Source organism: Magallana gigas, chromosome 1 (genome assembly GCF_963853765.1).
Source record: "Magallana gigas chromosome 1, xbMagGiga1.1, whole genome shotgun sequence".
Classification (NCBI taxonomy): domain Eukaryota; kingdom Metazoa; phylum Mollusca; class Bivalvia; order Ostreida; family Ostreidae; genus Magallana; species Magallana gigas.
In genome coordinates this window covers 44,875,120-44,892,434 of record NC_088853.1, presented here as the reverse complement: position 1 = coordinate 44,892,434, position 17,315 = coordinate 44,875,120, and the positions used below count along the sequence as shown (strand labels likewise).

The window sequence follows — 17,315 nt, the reverse complement described above, 5'->3', positions numbered from 1 at the left end:
GTTACTGATGTAAAAGACAAGCATAATTTCATTTGTAGTTTAATTTAACTTCCCTGTTCATTTACTAAAACAGAGTATATTTGTATTGGTTGTAACTAAATATTAAGACTTAAGAAGTTTTGGTTTCACTTAGACTAGACGGATAACTTTGCGATTAAAACACTTTCCTTGAGTTTTCTATAGACGGAGAGTAATACTATTACTTCAATGGCAACTTACACTTTGAAACTTTTATTATTTTTTCCGTTTCGATAAAATAATAGATGGCCTTTGAAAAAATATTTTTCGTAGTTGTGTCATTTAATTATGCTGCTAAATGAGATGTATATTGGTTTTGGTTTATGAATATTATAAACGGACAGGCATCAGTAACACACATACATGTTAATAGTATCACGTGAACAGACAGTGAATCCACTGAGGATGCTTAATCGTGTATCTCGTCATGGTTTCCGCAACGTTCGGTGGTCACATGATCAATGGGTTTTTTGTTTGGAGGTTCGGTAATTTTGTTCCATTTGCGACATTAAGGTTGCACCATCTGTTAGGCAAAATTGCTGCTTTTAAAAATGCAAAACAAGTAAGTTTTTTTTTCTTTTGGTTGTGTGCACATGTCTTGTTCTTTAACTTAATTTTTGTAAATGTACATCAGTTTCTGGTAAACATCTTTTACAAACATTTTTTTACTTCCAGTATAAAACTTTGCTCCTTAAAATATAAAACGGAAAACGTATTAATTTGTAATCATGACCAGGAAGTGTAAAAGAAGTAAACACGAAATTATACATAACAATATTTTAGTTTCTCGTGTTTTAGTTCTTTGTATAAGCATCCATTATTTTAGGTAAATAACTGTTTCTTGTTTGTGTTCTTTTATGAAAAAACAAATAGTAACAACATGTATTCAGCCAGTATGGTCAAAAATGATTTCTGTCTCAGAGAGACATTGCTGCTAAGTTTACCAATATGATATAACGGCATCATTTTGATAGTGAAAACACGTCCTTTTATTTTTAGATTAATTGTCCTTTCCCGTTCATGAATTTAAAAACGTATCTTTGTATTAGCTGTTCTCTAGGTATTAAGACTTAAGAAGTTTATTGTGTTTTTCATTAAATTTTGTGATCTTTATATGCCTCTAAATGCAACAACTATTTACTGCGTTTGAATTTACATAAGAAGTTTCCAAACGATGATTTCTATGTTTTCGGTTAAAGAATATATCTCTTACATGTTGTCAAAACATCATGATTTACAATTGTTCAACAAAAATATTGATTTTATTGTTATGAGCTAAATTTCAAGAGTTATTTTTTCATGGATCATTTTTTATGCTTATCGATCTCAACGCAAAAGTCCATGTGATAGCCAGTTTAAACCAATTTTATAAAACAGCTGTTTTTCCTGTTACTAATTCACTCCCTCCCTGATCTGTAATTTGTATTGATTTATTTAAGCAAGTAATTGATTTCAAAAGTAAGGGAATGTAAATATTAGCATTAAAGGATTTATTTTTGACGTTGTCGTGTCAATAACTACATTCAGTTGAGCAGACAATAATCATAACGCGCTTAGGCGCGTTATTCAATTTGTCTTTTCCCCTGACGGCAGCTATTGACACGACGACGTCAAAAATATATCATTTAATACTTACTTTTACATTTACATTACGTCAAAAATATATCTTTTTAATGCCATAACTTATTGTTTCTGGTTCATCAATTTCATAGACGGACAGGTAACAGTAACACAAATATGAGGGCTGTTAGAAAAGTTCGCGGACAAGTTCGATTGTGAGCGGACTATTTGAATGATACCAGCGAAACTTTTTAGATTTAAACTTGACGTATTTTCTATGAAATACGTAAAGATTTGTATGTTTCAAATGCACCATAACAAATATACAGCTTAATTATTTTGAAAAGATATGCTTCACGGAGCATGTCAGAATTTTATTTTTTTATATTTTGTACGCATTTCTCCCTATTAAGAAAATGAACCATTTGAGCGCAGAAAAATGAACGATATTTCTTATGAAGGGCGTTTTCTTAAAGTTTCAATTAAATTGGAAAATTCATGACCGTTTTATCGCTTAATTTGTACGAACAACGCTCAAAAAATGAGTCAAAAACGTTGTCCTCAACGGACATCTTGAAGCGCCGTGCCTTCATTTAATTTTGAACGCAGGAAAATCTCCGATGGAAACCAAAAGGTCCTTAGATGCTGCTATTTCTTAAAACAAAGGTTAACACTTAAAATCACAGACTTTTAAAGATAGAAGAACTGATATTTTGAGCTCTAGCAGTACCAAAACCCCCACAAACAGCCCGGACCTTGCACCTATGGATTTTTTCCCTTAAATCTAAAGTAGAGATTTTTGAACCTAAATGTTCAACGGTATTCCGCAAAAGACAATGTACAAAAACTTTACAAATAATGGTATGAACATGCATTTTATAAATAAGTTAAATGGCTTAAAAAAACGTGTGTGGAACTCAAAGGTGTTTACTTTGAAAAAGAGTAACAGGGTTTACTTGCAGTTGTTTGACGTCAACTGACGTCGTGGAAATTTGAAATGGTGCTCCGTAAATCTAATTCAAGTAAATTAAAATCTAATAACCGCTGTATCTTTTATGAAAAAAAAATCCAATCTATATGGTTTTTTGCATACTTAAATACAAAATCTCTGAAACGTAGAAAAAATTAATATAAAGTTCTTGTTTTTTAATTTTTCGTATGCTGTACTTAATGAAATGTATCATTACGTTATCAGTGAAAATGACGTTTTTGACGTTACCGAAATTAACACCAACACCGTGCCCGACGTCGTGAAAATATGAAATGGTGTTCCGTAAAATTATGTAATTCATGCAAAGTAAAAGTCGCTGTATATTTTGAAAAAAATGTTAAAATCATATGATTTTTGCATACTTATTTTCAATTGATAGTCATTTAATAAAACATACGCCATCCTACAAGTACTAATTTTGCCGCAATTCACTTTGTCCGCGAACTTTTCTAACAACCCTTGTGCATATTAACAGTATCACGTGAAAAAGTTATAAATCCACGTACAATGCTCATTCCTCTACCTCTTGACTGGTTTCCGAAACAAAGGGTGGTCACATGATCATTAGGTTTTTATTTAGAGGTTTAGGGTTCTTGTTCCATTTGCGACATTAAGATTGTAACACCTTTTAGAGAATAATGCAGTTTAACTTCAATAAACTTCAGTTAAACTGGAAAATCGGGCATACAAAAAACAACTTTGATAAGACCCCTGGAACAAACCAGGAGGTAAAAGGGTTTTTTTTATTTGACCATTTGATGCCTTTTAGTAATAACTTTAATATGTAGAACAAAAAAAGAAATCCCTAGGGCAGAAGTTTTTAAAAAATGTAAAAAATGTTCAAAATTTATACATTTCAAGCAAAATCCCATAGGGTCCTATGTTAAAAATTAACAAACTTTGAGATGACCCCCTAAACAAACGGTATGGTAAATGTCTTATTTTTTAATCTAAAATTAATAATTATATCAGTAGAAATTAAAGTAAAAAATTTCATTCAAAAATCTAGGGCAGAACAAATTAGACCCGGCCTCGTTAAACTATAAGTGACGACCTTTCACATGAAAGGAAGGCAATGTTTAACTCTCTCTCTCTCTCTCTCTCTCTCTCTCTCTCTCTCTCTCTCTCTCTCTCTCTCTCTCTGAACAACATCACGTGAAAAGTTCATGAATCCACTTATAATGGTTATTTAAGTATCTCTTGACTGGTTTCCGCAACATAGGTTGGTCATATGATCATTAGCTTTTTATTTACAGGTTCGCTGTTGTTCCGTTTAGGGGATTGTGCACTGTAATTGCTTGTTAAGGTTCCAAACAATTAATCAAGTAAGTTTTTTTTGGTTGGGTGTAAATATCTTGTTCTTTTATCAGCAATAATATGAACTATAACTTTAGTTAAAAATGTAGGCATTTTTACATACTCTCTCTCTCTCTCTCTCTCTTTCTCTCTCTAAATATATAATAAGCAAGCATTTTACTTCAATTAAAGTAATTATTAAGTAACACACAAATCAATTCAATGTACGCCTAAAAACGAATAGGATCTATCCTTAAAATTCAATAACTTTTATCTCTTACTTTGTTTTTTAACATAACATGTTCATCACATGGTTATTATCTGTTTTCTTTACAGGTTTGCTAAGATGTTCCGTTGCAACATCAAGGCTACCACATCAATTAGGAAATAATGATAATTCGTAATAGCTTACTGTAAGGAACGAAATCAACTAACGACCAGGGTTCGTTTGGGCATATGAATGTATATTATTCTTTAACTGTGAGTAGTATGATTGTGTATACTATGTAATCAAATATGTAGATATCGCTTATGCACGCACATTCACACATACAAACTCTCTCTCTCTCTCTCTCTCCTTCTCTCTCTCTCTCTTTCTCTCTCTCTCTTTCTGAACTTGAAGGGTTTTTGATAAAAACATTTTCTTTGTATGCTTCCTTGTCAAAATGGCGGCCTAATAAAACCATCCTGTTAAATGAAATACCTTTTAGAGCGTTTGATTTTATAAATGGATGACTTTTTATGTGTATTCTATTTTAGAAAAACAAATAGTATCCATATTTATGCAGCCAGTATGATCAAGGAATACTTAGGTCACCGATTAACATTGCAGCATAGGTTATCGATCTGCACACGGGCTTTATTTTATTTTTTTGCTGAAAATTACTTCCCTGATCAGAAAATGAAAACTCATTGAAATAGTCATTGTTTTGAGGCAGGCTAGACTGCATGCTCTGTTATATGGTGAACTGCATCATTTGAGTGTCATTAATATCTTTGTGCAAGATGAAAAGTAATTATACTGCATACATGTAAATGGTAAATAAGGAACTTTAAGTGACCCCCTTGAACCAAAAAATATTTGGCATTGCTCTCTCTCTCTCTCTCTCTCTCTCTCTCTCTCTCTCTCTCTCTTACTTTGACGTTTTTAGCGTTTTATTTTAGATGGATGGCTGTTTACGTGTGTGTTCTGTTTTAGAAAAAACAAGTAGTATCAACATGTGTGCAGTAAGCATGATAAAGGAATACTTCCAATGTAAATCAACAATTGATATTGCAGCAAACGTTTTCAATCTGCACACGGGCTTTATTTTAGTTTTAGCTCAAAATTACTTCCTTGATCAGAAAATGAAAACTCATCAGAAAAGTCATTGTTTTAGGTAACTGCAGGCTCTGTTATAAGATGAAGTGCATCAGTTGAGTGTCATTAATATTTCTGTGCGCAATGAGGAGTAATAATACCGCGTACATGTAAATGGCAACTAAGGACCCTTACACGACCCCCTTTAAGCAGAAAATGTTTGGTATTGCTCTCTCTCTCTTTCTCTCTCTCTCTCTATATATATATATAAATAAATATATATATATATATATATATATATATATATATATATATATATATATATATATATATATATATATATATATATATATATATATATATATATATATATCTCCACATCCTATGAATTGTATACTTCCTTGTTAAAACGGCGCCATATTGTAACTATCGTGCATGTTGAATGAAAACATTTTTAAGCGTTTTATTTACGTGTGTGTTCGGTTTTAAAAGAACAAGTATTGTCAAATTCTGTTCAGTCAGCATGATCAAGGAATATTAAGGTCACCAATTAACACTGCTTCTAGCACAGGTTCTTGATGACAGTTACGACCACCCTCCCCCTCCATCTCCCCATCCCCACGTATCTAGACCCCCAGGACTTTACTTATTTATATTTTTCATGATATATTCATAATCTAATGTATACCTTCATTGCAAAAAATTTCTTATAACAAACATTTTAACAAAAAAAGCACACCACCTCTACATACATGTAAAATGCAACAAGGTTGCTTACTTCGTCTGCCAGCGGAGAGGTACTGCCATTGAATATTTGTTGAAATGTGCTATCAAACTACATTTACCGGTAAAACGGTGAACTAATGTCGTAGCTCCCTTTACTGAATATCTGCATACCATGCCCATGTAAATACATTTATTGGGTAAATTTGATGAATTTTTACCGACAAGTTGCAAGCTTTTGAACCGATCCATCTTCAACCGTTTTTTCTTTGCTAAGACAATGTAAAAATTTTGAGTTAAGTCTAGATGACTGCTTCATGAACCTGGGGCCATAATTATCACACAAAATTTATATTAATATTTGGATTATTTTTTTATGATACATGTATATCTATATCCGGATGCTGCAGGTGAAGATCGGATGGGGTGGGGGAACCTTTATACCTTCTTTTAACCTTTACAACTTCTAATTTCATTTTAAGAAAAAATACAACCTTACTACATGTATTTGCCAAGAGGAAGTAAACTGCTAATTGAGGGGTATGGAGAAGAGTTCGTTACTTATATTTGATATACTTACATTCTTAAAAACTAAATAACCCTGGACCCCCTCTACTTAAAAAAAGGTATCATCCGTAAAATTGAATACGTAAAAAGAAGAATCAAAGAGTTTAGTTTATAGTAAAAATACCAAATCTAAAACAACGCAAGAAAATAAGTTAAGAACGTATAGAAATTTTGAAACAATTATAAAAACATTATACATTGTACTCATGTAACAGAAATACATGAAAAGTTAATAACTGTATGCTTATCTTTCTTTCAATCTTTTTTTGGGGGGGTCAAAACGATTAACGCCATGGCTTGTTGGTATATATGCTATGCCTCTGCTTTAAACAACAAAAACATATTTTTTTTATATTTTGTAACTAACGATTCAAAATTGAAAAAGAAAGAAATAATGATATACAGTCTATTGTGGACTTTTTTTGTTCGAAGATTTATTTTACGTGGTGAAACTTTTTAACGCAATATAATTTAATTCTGGTTGTAACGCGCTTTCTGATTGGCTACATCGTATTAAGAATGTTGCCTACGTCATGGTAAGACTAACGTCAAAAAGGTATAAATACGCCTGATCTTACGTTTGAATTTTGTACAACTTTACGTCATTTTAAAGGTCAAATGACCGTTTTTATCTACAATGAAGAGTAAAAAAATTAAATTATAAGCAATGAATTCAATATTTATAAGTTCTATACGATATAAAATGGTTTGGAACAGTTTACGCTTTTTTATAAACCACTCCGCGATTTATAAAGCGTAAATTGCCCCAAACTATTTTATATCGTATAAAACAAATAAGTAAAATAGATGAACCCTAAATTCTAACATTACGGGTTCGTTTTAGGGAATGAACTTTTTATAAAACATTAAATTATTAAACTATATATTTTATACTGTGTCTAATAATAACTCAGCAAAATGGCACAATTTCTGTTCAATTAAAACCATTCAATGACATAATTAATATACATTAAACATTTACAGCATTTCCAAATTTTCTGTCTGAACTTGAACTTCTAGCTATGTCAACATTGTGACTAGGTGTTTACCTACATTAGAGAAGAGGGCAACAGGAGAGACAATTCTAACAATAGTAATGAAATGCAACTGTAATGAATAAGATTTTTATGGGAAACAGTGAAAACAACTATTGGTTTTTTTTATAAATTAAAGCATGATAAGTATTTTTTTTTAATTTTATTTATATATATTGACTTCAGTGGATGAAAATCGCTTGGAAAATAGAATTTAAAAAACGACCACATTTTCATTTCATTTGAAATTGGAATGCTTTTGTTAATTTACATGTGAATTTCTTTTTAGTTCTTGAAAGTCCAAAAGTGGAATTTATATATTAGTAAGAAAACGTATGAGAGTATCACTTCTTGGCATCCCACCAACAATCGCGCCCTGGGTCATCATTTTGTATATAGATATTATATGAAACAAAATATGCAACAATTAATTGTTGGAACTTCTTTAAGAATATAGGCTTTTTTCCTTCAAATATTGTTGATACATTTTATAATTAATTACTAATTTGACAATTTTTTTCTCTCAAATGTTCTGGATTTTAAAGTCAAATTAACCAGAATGCAATACGCGCTGTTACTATAAATAGATGCAACCAGTGCAAAAACAAACATCCTATATTTGAATCTAAATAGGTATCCTTTAAAGCTATGATAAAATTCGGTTCATTCTTGAGGCTTGCTACCACATTTTTTACCTACTTGCATTGTTTTCTAGTAGACATGATTGTTCTTAACAGACATAGTAGTTAGGGTGAGATAAGATAACCCGTTGCCCAATAGCGGGTTAAAAACCTATTCAGACACCAGATCCCTGTTGTGCAAGCACAGCATCAACACAGACAGTTTTAAAAAGCCTCATTATATGGGCCGTACCTACAAAATATTGGGCAACACGTCTTGCCGCACAGACAACTGCATCTATCTCATCAGTTGTATGATTTGCTCTAAACAATACATTGGGGAAACACGTGACCTCTGCAGAAGAATCATCAAACATCGCTCGACCATAAAGACCAAGAAAATCAAGGAGCCCGTCGGGGAACATTTTAATATGAGTGGTCACAAATGGGAAAACATGACAATAGTGGTTATTGACCATAATCCTCAGTGGAACTCGCAATTATTGTGTTCATCGATTAATAAAATTTAAAATTAGTATTATTATATAAGCATCTATTTAAAAGTAATGTAAACAATACCATATGCAATGTATCGAAAAATAATTCTTGATTCAGTCTTATGATTTTTTGTCTTTGTTTATTTACTTCATTTTGGTTTTTTTTCATTGCAGAAAAGAAGTTGTTAATGCTGTGAACGGGACAAAAATGTCTCTCTCAAAGTATGGATCAACCGTGGAGACCACAAATCTTGCTCGGTTAGCCCGAATTATCCTAGGCCCCTGCACTGACGTACTTCAAGATGTTCTTCAGAAAAATATGAATCCGTCCGACTTGCCTAGCAAAGTTAAAACTTTTTTGGCAAAATTTAAAAAGTCTCCATTTACCAAAGAACAAGAAAAGATCGTGTATACAGGAAAATATTCGGACTTTGACTTAACTTTACTTTACATTTTGTTTCGTAATATTTGCACATTTCCACAACATTCACATAAATGGGGAAATGTTCCTAATCCAGGAGATAGGAGCGAATCAGCAAACATAGAAAGGATTCGTTTATTAAGAAACAAATATCAAGGCCATCATTCGAGTATATCAATTTCAAGCTCTGACTTTAATCAAGAATGGCAAGCTATTTTTGATATCGTTAAAGAGTTGGAAATGTATTTAGGGACGTGCACTGTTTATCAGGAGGAGGTGAAGAAAATAACAATGTGCTGCATGGACCCAGAACAAGAAGCTAAATATATTGAACAGCTACTGAACTTGAATAAAAAACTTGACGACTTATCAGGTAATTACATTCAAACTTTAAGATGTGTAACTCTTCTGACCTTATTGTTGATGGCAGTTGTTACTATTTTTTTTAATGATAATTCAGAAACATTTTCTTTTTGATGGACAGTAAAAATTGAAAATACCTGTGTCTGCAAAAAAAGAAAAGGTAAGAAACATTTTTTGTATCAGCAAAACAATTCTTTTAAACATGAAAAACAGAGATCAAGTAACACCGAACAGTCATATATAATAGTTTAGCTCACTAGAGCTGAACTTTAGAAGTACTCTTTCATCATTTTTTGCGTGCCTTCTGTATATTTGTCTATCCGTACATGGATGTAAAGTTTTAACATTTTTAACTTTTCAAACTTCATTTAGTCAGTATCAACCAACATTGACACAAATCATCCTTGGGGAAGAAAATTCTAGCTTGAGTCTTTATATGTAGATTTGACCCCCAGGACTACCAGAGAACTTTTGAAACCTTTTTACAAAACAACATGACACCCCAAATCAAACTCTAAGAGTTTAGATTGCTGGTTTATAAGATGTAAGAGCAGTTTGAGAAAGTAAAACGTGACAGACGGACGGAACAGAGTAACAACAATATACCCGAACTCTCTTTAGAAAGTGCGGGTATAACAACTATATGCATATTTTATACATACATTAGATGTCCATAGTGATACACATGTACGTGTGGTAATTAAAAATATGCTCTTTTTCAAGATTCTGTCGTTCCCTCATTTGGCTTGCAAATCCGGGCTTCCACTGCTATTGCTACCTAGCTCTATCTATTTTAATTAAAATACATTAGTTAAGTGTCAAACTTTCAATGCAAGTCTTATACTTCAAATGTTTTAAATTTGGGAAGTTGGGATCAATTAATACAAGAGATGGTACTACGGAACTTTAGTTTTAAATTAATCATGCATATATGGTTCAAGTGAAAATATTATATCTGCTCACCTTTATCATCATCCGTCACATATTTGTGATCGTCTGTTGCAGATGACATGACAAATATGTATTGCCAATAGCAGGGAAACAGTACATTATTTCGATTTCACGTTTTCTGTACATAACAGCTGATAATCAATGTTAGTTGAAAGCTTTAATCACGAAGGGAATTGCGTTTCAAACGGACGTCAGACATATTGTGACGATGTAGCCTTCCACCTTAATACTTCTTGGAAATCGTTCACCCCATTTTATTGTCTATATAAAATATGATCCTTGAAGTACTATCCAGTACTATCCGGTCGGCAGGTCGACCTGTCAACTAGTCTACCTGTCAACCCGTCGACCCCTCAACCTGTCTACCTGTCAACCCGCTGACCTGTCTACTCGTCCATCGGTTAACCTATTGACCGGTTCATCCTTCAATCTTTTAGATGAGCAATTAAACCTTCAATAATAATCACTGCATAAAAACTATCAAAAAACGTATCACTACGCAAAAATGATGATGTAAAAATGATTATAATTATTTTTTGTATTGCTACACAAATCAACACGATCAATTTTAAATTTAAATTACTACGCAAAAATAAAGAACTACTTTTGTCTTATTCTTTACTTGAGCCATACAATGTATATCTATTTTTAAAATTGTTTTAAAAAATTCTAAATTATAATTTTTATAAAAACAAAGGTTCATAATTCTGAGCTCATACACTGATTCAATATGATACATTTATTTTCATAGAATCACGTTATGTACCTTCTGACCATGTTAAATAAATTCGTCGATTATGATTGTTCAAATCTATTGACAACTTTTAAATTCATTAAACATTAATGAAACAGATTTGACTTCCAAAATATGCAGAACCATTATCTAAAATATCATACCTAAAAACCATTAATATAATTTTCAGAATTATTTGATAGAGAAGTTACCAGATGGAAAGAAGATGATAAAGTTTTTTTGGAAACTCACAACTTTCCAGCAATGTTTAACAAGGTGGTCGATAAACCTTACGTGACATTTGTTGGTGTCCCAGGCTCGGGAAAATCGGTCACGGCTCGTCATATAGCCCTGAAACTACAGGAGGAAGGATATGATATCCTACCGATAAAAGATATATGCGAAATTGAAACTCACTGTAATCCAGAAATCCTACAAGTGTTTGTTATTGATGATGTGGTAGGAGTTCTTGGGTTAGATGAGTCTGAGTTCAATAAACTATGTAAGTACGAAAGTATAATTAAAAAGCCTGAGATGAAAGAAACGAAAGTTCTTATGACATGTAGAGAAGTGGTTTATAGAAATGAATATCTAACAAACACATTTTTATCAGAGAGCGCGAATGTAGTCAAACTTCACAGCGACGAGAATTTATTAACTGAGGAAGACAAATGCAATATGCTTACCATGTACGATTTAGATAAAAAACTTTTGTCTTCAATCGATTTGTCCTTAACATCAAAAATGTTTCCATTTCTATGTAAATTGTATAAAAAGGAATTTAGAAATTATGGAGCATCTTTTTTCATGACCCCATATCCCTGCATTTTGGATGAAATGGACAAAATGAAGCAACGAAACAAAATACAGTATGCTTCTCTTGTTTTGTTGATGTTCAATGATAGCAAACTATCCGAATCTTTTTTAGACGATGATAGAAGTAGCAATAGATCTAGTAGTTTTCAGGGGAAAAAAATCAGTGTACTGAAACGATGTAAGGTACACCGCGAAACAGACAGTTTTAGATTTATTGATGCATTGTCGGATATGGAAGGGACCTATACAAACAAGTTTGATAGTGAGTACACTTTTATTCACGATTCCATGTTTGAAATCGTTGCATGTCATTTTGGTCGTCAGTTTCCAGAGCTTATGATACAATACATGAGTAGTGATTATTTTGCTAATTATATCAAAGTAGACGGGAACGAATCTGAAAATAGAATAAGTGAAAATGAAGAATCTACAGAACGTAAGGCAAGTGGTTTGTGTATAATAATTTCAGAATCACATTATCAGATGCTTGCAGAACGTTTGTTTAGAGACGTAGAAAATGGTGAGATGCTTGTCTTTCAAAATAAAACACTGAAACATCCGTCTGTGCTTCAGACTTTCATTGACGTAATGGCGAGGAAGTCGTATAGAGAACTTTATTCCATATTTCTTTCTGAGTTGAAGGAAGATAAAGGTATGTATCCATCCTTCTTTCAGCCACAAATGACAAATTCACAACAATTATTTGAAAGTTTTCAGATTTGGAAGCTTTTGTTGCACGAAGGAAAACGCGTTAGAGCAATTTACTGGGTGATATATCATGGGCATAATCAGATATTGCAGTACATAATAGATCAAATTCTAACAGAAAATGGAAACGTCAATGATCTTTTTAAAAATTCCTACAAAAAAGATGTTGAACAATTTCGCCTGCTTTGTCTTGGTTGTTATTCGGCTGATAATACCACTGTAAAAATACTATTACAGCACATAGATATTGAAAATATCATAAAAACAGTTCCTTATTCAGAATTTCGGACTGGGGAAATGGATCCCCTTACTATTGTGTGCAAATATGGATACGATAAAATTGCCAGTGAATTGCTTCAAGCTTCGGCAAATACTAATCTGTTCTGGGAATTACGTAGACCATTTGTAATTGCATGTGGCAATGGACATTTGAATGTTGTTAAACAATTGATAAATGCTGGGGTCAATGTCAATGGCATACATAATAGTGAAACACCTCTTACAGCTGCATGTAAAGCAGGGCATGTAAAAGTTGCTGATGAGTTGATTAAAGCGGGGGCTGATATAACATTAGCTGATAAAAAGGAAACACCGCTAATGACTGCATTTGATCATGGACATTCACAGATAGTTGAATTGCTGGTAAAAGCTGGATCTGAAGCCATTAACAAAGGTGGACATGAAACATCACTAACTATTGCATGTTTGAAAGGACAATTGGAAGAAGTTAAAAAGATAATTCAAGCGGGAACCGATGTCAATTTAAGAGATGGAGTTATGACACCATTAGTTGTGGCATGTTATATGGGACATTTGAGTGTTGTTAAAGAAATGATAAAAGCTGGTGCCGATGTAAACTTACTCGACGGAGATAAAACGCCCTTAACGGCCGCACTGCTTGGAGGACATTCAAGAGTAGTTGACGAGCTAATAAACGCAGGGGCATGTGTTAATTTAAAAGATAAACATACGATACCAATCATGGTCCCATGTTCAAGTGGAAATGTGAAACTAACTAAAGTGTTAGTTGAAGCTGGGGCTGATGTTAATATTGAACATAAAGGTGAAACACCTCTCACAGTTGCATGTTCCAGTGGCTACATTAGTGTAGCTGAGGAGTTATTAAACGCAGCAGGGGTTGAAGTCAATTTACAGGGTAAAGGCAAAACACCATTATTCATTGCATGTCGTTGGAAAAATTCATATTTAGTTCGAATGATCTTAAAAGCTGGAGCTGATGTCAATTTAGGAGATGGAAATGATACACCATTAACAGCAGCATGTGATAATGGTGATTTGACTATACTTGAAGAGTTGATAAAGGCAGGGGCTGATGTCAATTTAAAGAGTGGATGCAAAACACCATTAATCATTGCATGTTATGAGGGACATTTGAATGTTGTAAAACAATTGATAAATGCTGGGGTCGATGTCAATCTCAGAGATAAAGATGAAACGCCTCTTACATCGGCATGTAAAGCAGGACATGTAAAAGTTGCTGATGAGTTGATTAAAGCGGGGGCTGATATAACATTAGCTGATAAAAAGGAAACACCGCTAATGACTGCATTTGATCATGGACATTCACAGATAGTTGAATTGCTGGTAAAAGCTGGATCTGAAGCCATTAACAAAGGTGGACATGAAACATCACTAACTATTGCATGTTTGAAAGGACAATTGGAAGAAGTTAAAAAGATAATTCAAGCGGGAACCGATGTCAATTTAAGAGATGGAGTTATGACACCATTAGTTGTGGCATGTTATATGGGACATTTGAGTGTTGTTAAAGAAATGATAAAAGCTGGTGCCGATGTAAACTTACTCGACGGAGATAAAACGCCCTTAACGGCCGCACTGCTTGGAGGACATTCAAGAGTAGTTGACGAGCTAATAAACGCAGGGGCATGTGTTAATTTAAAAGATAAACATACGATACCAATCATGGTCCCATGTTCAAGTGGAAATGTGAAACTAACTAAAGTGTTAGTTGAAGCTGGGGCTGATGTTAATATTGAACATAAAGGTGAAACACCTCTCACAGTTGCATGTTCCAGTGGCTACATTAGTGTAGCTGAAGAGTTATTAAACGCAGGGGCTGATGTCAATTTAAAGAGTGGATGCGAAACACCATTAATCATTGCATGTGGTTACGAAAATCTATCTTTAGTTCAAATGATCATAAATGCTGGAGCTGATGTCAATTTAGGAGATGGAAATGATACACCATTAACAGCAGCATGTGATGATGGTAATCTGTATGTAATTCAAGAATTGATAAAGGCAGGAGCTGATGTCAATTTAAAGAGTGGATGCAAAACACCATTAATCATTGCATGTTATGAGGGACATTTAGATGTTGTAAAACAATTGATAAATGCTGGGGTCGATGTCAATATCGAAGACGGAGATGATACACCAGTAACAGCTGCATGTAATGATAATAATGTAATTGAAACTCGTGTAGATGCTGGAGCTGTAGTCAATTTTCAGACTTTTAATAAGACAGCTCTTGTAGTTGCATGTTATGAAGGACATTTTAGTATAGTTGAAACATTGATTAAAGCAGGCGCCGATGTAAATCTAACGGGAAAAAATGGACAGTATACCCCACTAATAGCAGCATGTGAAAAAAATGATTTGAAAACGGTCAATGTTCTGATAAGGGCTGGAGCTGATGTCAATCTAATAGGAAAGTGTGGTGAATATACCCCACTAATAGGTGCATGTGTTGCTGGGCATTTGGATGTGGTAAATGTTTTTATAAATGCTGGGGCCGGTGTTAATCTACAAAGCAATGATAGAGATTATACACCTTTAATAGCTGCATGCATGAACAACCATCTGAATTTAGTTGATGTTTTGACAAAAGCTGGTGCTGATGTCAATATGACAGGACGAAAAAATACGCCACTAGCAGCTGCATGTCAAGGTGGATATTTAAAAGTAGTAGATGTGTTGTTAAAGTGTGGGGCTGATGTGAATCTAGCAGGTGAAACTGGTGAGTTTACACCATTGATTGCTGCTTCTCAGGGTGGACATTTGGAAGTGTTTGATCTTTTAGTTGAAGCAGGGGCTGATCTCAATTGTTTGACTGAAAATGGATCTGATGTTTATTAAAATAATTTGCATTTTGAATCGGTGAAAAATGTATGTAGCTATATTTATTTATCAAAGGTATAAAAGGGTTTTAAAAATTGACAAAATATCTTATCTTATGCTGATCAACTTCGTGTCAGGATTTGATAAAGTTATAGGCGACAGCATACATTTCCATTTTCGTTCATAAAACTATCTCAGGCCAGCATCACAGCAGCTATATGAGAGAAATTTGATACAATGTTAGCGTGCGGGTAAGCTGCTGCGGTCCAAGTGATGGAATATTTCCAAAATGAGCAAAAAGTTAGCTGTTAATTTTAATTTATTTACAAAATCGAAATCGTATATGGCAAGCGAAATGCAAGTGTTTTACATTATTAATTTACCTGTATGTATAAATAGAATTCATATGAATGTACATAATGATTTTCTTTACAAAAAACCCCAACATTTTAATGCAAGATTTTCAAATATATGCAATGATACAAATCCTTCAACGCATGATTGATCTTTTATTTCAATGAATTAGCAAAAGTACGCAAAACAGGAAATTCATAGATTACATTTATTGTTTATATATATATTTACATGTATATATCTATTGTGTGTGAATTATTTAAAGCGGTTTGTAAGGAAAACAATGTGGGATATATTACTAACACAATGAATAGATTAATTTAAAGTGAAAAGTAATAGAATGTTTTAGATGCAATTAAAAGTTTCATTTTCATTAGTACAGTGTTACTATTAATGTTTTTATTTCGGTACATTTTTTGCGAACATTCATATAAGTTTTTTAATTGTGGCGATAATAACTTTTGTATTAAGCAGTACAATGTCTTTATTTTCGTATACATTTGACCTGGTATTCCCTTCAAGTTTTTTTAAATTTTTGTTTCCTCTCTTATGAGCCGATTGAGGTGTTTACTTTTTGATCACCGTTAATATTCAGTAAACACAGATTGCTTGTAGAATTCATCGACGTTTATGTAAATTTTTTTCTCATTTTTGATTAAATTAAATATGCATCAAATGATCAAGTTATTTACATTATGTATTATTTCCATTTATTTTATACAATTTTATAGATATTGAAATCGTTACTTGTCTTGTTTATGTATGTAAGATCACCGCGTTTCAATGTTATACCATGATGCATTGATGTGCAACACATAAACAATGTATCTGAACATTTTAATACAAGTATTTCAAAAGACAAAAAATGGTAGATGAATTTAAAAACTTGTACATTTATATGGTTTGTAAGATTTTCATTACTTCTGAAGCGATAGTTGATACAAACTTTAATGCAAGTACTTATATTTTTTAATTAAACTTTACAATAAACGCCCAATTATCCAGTTACGTTCCGACAGTTACCACTAAGAAGTTTATAACGCTATAAATTCCAGTGAAACTTATCTTTTGAGTATTTTTAAATTCAGAAATAACTAATATCCACATCATTTAAAAAAGATAAATTATTATAATGTAATGTAATTTTTAACATGTGATAAATTAGAAGCTCAACAAAATATATATTTTTAAAGTTTCTATATATCTTGTCTGTTACAGGTGATAATAGTTAAAGCCTCCTGATACATGTATTTCAATTCAC

At 32.7% G+C, this 17,315-nt stretch overlaps 1 protein-coding gene across 7 annotated transcripts in view; it reads left to right on the top strand.

Annotated features, from left to right (window-relative positions):
- LOC105330604 (serine/threonine-protein phosphatase 6 regulatory ankyrin repeat subunit A) overlaps positions 1-16,691 on the top strand; it is a 119,117-nt gene extending 102,426 nt beyond the window's left edge. For 3 of the 7 annotated variants that reach the window (XM_066068093.1, XM_066068084.1, XM_066068098.1), the window contains 3 exons: positions 9,512-9,550; positions 11,265-14,505; positions 14,794-16,691. In XM_066068093.1, coding sequence (XP_065924165.1) covers positions 9,512-9,550; positions 11,265-14,505; positions 14,794-15,718 — 4,205 coding nt within the window. In that variant the 3' untranslated portion in view covers positions 15,719-16,691. Of the gene's footprint in view, positions 1-490; positions 581-3,825; positions 3,895-4,201; positions 4,346-8,780; positions 9,401-9,511; positions 9,551-11,264; positions 14,506-14,793 lie in introns of those variants that run through there. The other 4 variants (XM_066068089.1, XM_066068087.1, XM_066068111.1 and 1 more) reach the window with 4 other exon arrangements.
- The last annotated feature ends 624 nt before the right edge of the window (positions 16,692-17,315 follow it).